At 49.7% G+C, this 4,141-nt stretch overlaps 1 protein-coding gene across 1 annotated transcript; it reads left to right on the top strand.

Annotated features, from left to right (window-relative positions):
* Nucleotides 1–499: 499 nt before the first annotated feature.
* BTG1 (BTG anti-proliferation factor 1) lies at nt 500–3,271 on the top strand. The gene is made up of 2 exons (XM_007105780.4): nt 500–1,049; nt 1,961–3,271. Exons 1-2 carry the CDS (start codon nt 902–904, stop codon nt 2,326–2,328), a joined length of 516 nt encoding a protein of 171 aa, XP_007105842.1. The 5' UTR covers nt 500–901; the 3' UTR covers nt 2,329–3,271.
* Nucleotides 3,272–4,141: the final 870 nt, after the last annotated feature.

Below are 4,141 nucleotides of genomic sequence, written 5' to 3'. Positions count from 1 at the left end.
TGTGTCCTCAGCACTTGTACCCGCATTCGTACGCTCCGTACGCTCTTCCTGCCTCTGAAACCAGCCACATAGACTCGGCGTGGGGACGGGATGTAAACACCGAGTACAGCTAGCGGCCGGTGCCGTGCAGGCCGATCCGTGCCGCCGGCGCGGGTGTAGACAGCCTGAGCCGGGCGGCTTTTATCTAAACAGCATTAAGCCTCCTTGCAGGCGAGCCCGGGCAGCGTACTCCTTCAGAAGACGCGCTGGCGCGGCGCCTAGACTTGCTGAAACGAGAAGGAGGGGCGAGGGCTGGGGGCGGGGCTTTCACACGCGCACCCTCGGTTTCCTCCGTCCCCAGCCACTGCTCCCCCTTCTCCGGCTGCCACTCGGGGGTTTATTTGTTTACAAGCGGATTACGTCAGCTCCTCCCTCTCTTCCCGGTCTATGGACCCGCCCCCGGCCCCCTTTTCCCGCCCCCTCCGGCTCCGAAACTGCTTGCGTCACAATGGTGCGATCTCCGGATTGGCTAGAGTTGGCCGTCACGCTCCCGCCACGCCACTTCCTTTCCGCGGCGCTATAAAAAGTGCCGCACGGGTTCTGTTTCTCTTTGCCGGTCTGAGCTGGAAATGCGACTGTTTGAACCTTCGGAGGTTGCGGAGCTGGAGGCGGAGGCGGCTGGGGAGGTCCGAGCGATGTGACGAGGCCGCAGTCGCTCATCTTTTCCTCTCTCTTGCCGCCTCCTGCCTCGAAAATAACTTTTTTACTATAAAGAAAGGAGAAAAAAAGTAGCCATCCTCCCCTCACGCCCTCTCTCCCTCTCAGCCCTCTGGCCTGTGAGGGAGCCCGGGGTGGCCGCTCCGCCGTCGGGGTCGCGCCGCCGAGCCCCGGCCGCCCCGGGCCGCCCCCGCCCGCCGCCCCCATGCATCCCTTCTACACCCGGGCCGCCAACATGATAGGCGAGATCGCCGCCGCCGTGTCCTTCATCTCCAAGTTCCTCCGCACCAAGGGGCTCACGAGCGAGCGACAGCTGCAGACCTTCAGCCAGAGCCTGCAGGAGCTGCTGGCAGGTGAGCGGGCCACGGCGGGAGGGCGAGGGGCGCCGGGGGATGCCGCCGCACATCCCCGGGCCGAGCCGTCGGGGCCGCGGGAGTCTCTGTGGCGCCGCGCTCGGGTCCGGCAGCGGGACGGTGGCTGGCGTGTTGGGCGGCCGCTAACGGCGGGTCCTGGGGAGGGTTTGGGGGCTGGGCCGAGGGCGCTCCCTCCTCCCCCCACGGCTGGCAAACCGAGGGGAGAAGAAAATAGACGCACAACAAAGAAACTAAAGCCGACTGAGTCTGGAGCTGTGGTCTTCGGACGGTCCGCGGGTTTGGGGGACAAAGGAGCCGCGGGGCTGGGGTTGGTTCGACGCCCCCTCCCCCCAATCCCGTCCAACAGTTGCGGGCTCGGCGGCCCGGCCCCAGGGTAGGAAAGCGCACCGCTGCCCGGAAGCTAGCCCGGGACGGACGTGCCGTCTCCCCCCTTCTCCTGCCCCGGCCCATTAATCATCGGATTTGTCACCGGTACAATTACAGCCCTGCCCAGAGCGTGGTTTAGGGTTGCTTGTTTTACTTCCCTTCGGGGTTAACAGTCTGGTGGCGCTTCTCTCCTCCAAAGCTATAAACCCCATTGTGTGCGTCTGGGGTGGGGTGGAGAAAGTAAACAGGCTCCCGGCTGGCGGAGGCTGCGCGCCTGATTCCAGTTTTGGCGGCTCAACCGGTTGGTTCCCGGAGATTGTTTTGTCCCGTACTACTGCTATTTCTAAAACCCGGCCCGCGTTTCCCATCCCCGCACACGCACAGCCGCGAACGCAATGCTGGGCATTTTAAAAAGTTGATAGTTCGCATTTCCACTCCAAGGAGCCAGCGAAAGAAGGAAACTACGGCGGGAACCAGCAGTAACGGTGTCTAAGCATTGTTTTCTCTGTTCTTTTCTTCTATAGAACATTATAAACATCACTGGTTCCCAGAAAAGCCCTGCAAGGGATCAGGTTACCGCTGTATTCGCATCAACCATAAAATGGATCCTCTGATTGGACAGGCAGCACAGCGGATTGGACTGAGCAGTCAGGAGCTGTTCAGGCTTCTCCCAAGTGAACTCACACTCTGGGTTGATCCCTACGAAGTGTCCTACAGAATTGGAGAGGATGGCTCCATCTGTGTGCTGTACGAAGCCTCACCAGCAGGAGGTAGCACCCAAAACAGCACCAACGTGCAAATGGTAGACAGCAGAATCAGCTGTAAGGAGGAACTTCTCTTGGGCAGAACAAGCCCTTCCAAAAACTACAATATGATGACTGTATCAGGTTAAGATATAGTCTATGGATGCATCATCTTATAATGGATGGATAAATTTGATTTTTGCTTTGGGTGGGCTCCTCTTGGGGATGGATTATGGAATTTAAACCATGTCACAGCTGTGAAGATCTGGCACAAGATAGAGTGGGAAAAAAAATTTTTAAGTGACAGTGCCATAGTTTGGACAGTACCTTTCAATGATTTAATAGCCTGTGAGTCCAAGTAAATGATCACCTTATTTGCTAGGGAGTGAAGTCCTAAGGTGGTTTCAGTTTCTCCCAGACATGATACCTAAATTTTTACATCAGTCCCTTTAACGCAAATCTGTGTTTCAAAGAACCTTTCTCTGCAGTAGAACTTGCAGAGAAAATTTGCACTATGACACTTAAAGTTGTTATCCTTTTTGGCAGCTCAATAGGAAAGCTCAACATTTTAAACATGGTAGTACTGGAAATTTTATGACAAGATTTTTACCTAGCACTTAAATATGTATAAATGTACATAAGACAAACTAGTAAGCATGACCTGGGGAAATGGTCAGACCTAGTATTGTGTTTTTGGCCTTGAAAGTAGCAAGTGACCAGAATCTGCCTTGGCAACAGGCTTTAAAAAAGACCCTTAAAAAGACACTGTCTCAACTGTGGTGTTAGCACCAGCCAGCTCTCTGTACATTTGCTAGCTTGTAGTTTTCTAAGACTGAGTAAACTTCTTATTTTTAGAAAGTGGAGGTCTGGTTTGTAACTTTCCTTGTACTTAATTGGGTAAAAGTCTTTTCCACAAACCACCATCTATTTTGTGAACTTTGTTAGTCATCTTTTATTTGGTAAATTATGAACTGGTGTAAATTTGTACAGTTCATGTATATTGATTGTGGCAAAGTTGTACAGATTTCTATATTTTGGATGAGAAATTTTTCTTCTCTCTATAATAAATTGTTTCTTATCTTGGCATTTTAATTAATCTCTTGTCATGATTACAGAGGTTCAGCTAAAAGAAATATATTTCTCAGAAGACTTAGGTTCTGTAAGCCATGTGAATGTCAGTTGCACACTGGTCATGCTGAAAAACATTTGATAAGGAGTGAAGATGATCTGTGTATACATATTTAGGTGTTGGAGGATAAACACAGGGGTAACATGCTTTTTTAAAAGTTCTAAAGTGAAAACATGGACACATTCCCAGGCTAATGAAATGAGGATAAGAGACAAAGGTAACATCAACCAAAAAGAATGATACTCAAAGGATTACATTTCACTGCTTCCCTGTTGAAGTGAAGATATAAATGTTCTATTCTGGCCCACCTTTGAAAAACAATTATTTTGCCCCATGGATTCCTTGTTCAATTAGAAAACCCTGGGGCAGGTGACCCGTAGCCTTAACCATCAGGCTGTAATCACTGCACAGAGATTGGTTGCTTTTTGCCTTTCATCAGCTGCAAGATTTACATAAAAATCACTTAAGCTGGAATTCAACAAAAGGTATGTTTGAATTTTTATTCTGAGATTGAAATGCTGAGTTTTTGATTCCTCATTTTCAGATTTATTTCAGATAAGTACTAAGAACCTAAATGAAACAAATGAACGTTGAGTGCTGGAGTGTAGGTTACTCCACTACCCCATATGATAAAGCTTGTTTTTAATTCTTTGGCTATAGGAGGACAACATGGTTTTTCAGTGAAAATTAAAAATGGAAAATTTTCTTTTTCTCTACACAAGTAACGTATTAACATATAGTGGCTTTTGGGGGGTATTCATGTAAACATGTTCACGCTGGAAATATGCAATCTAGGTTACTTGAAATCAGTAGTCCCAAATAAATTTGGAAAT

The sequence above is a fragment of the Physeter macrocephalus genome, chromosome 6 (genome assembly GCF_002837175.3).
Source record: "Physeter macrocephalus isolate SW-GA chromosome 6, ASM283717v5, whole genome shotgun sequence".
Taxonomy (NCBI): Eukaryota; Metazoa; Chordata; class Mammalia; order Artiodactyla; family Physeteridae; genus Physeter; species Physeter macrocephalus.
This window is presented reverse-complemented; position numbering and strand designations above follow the sequence as displayed.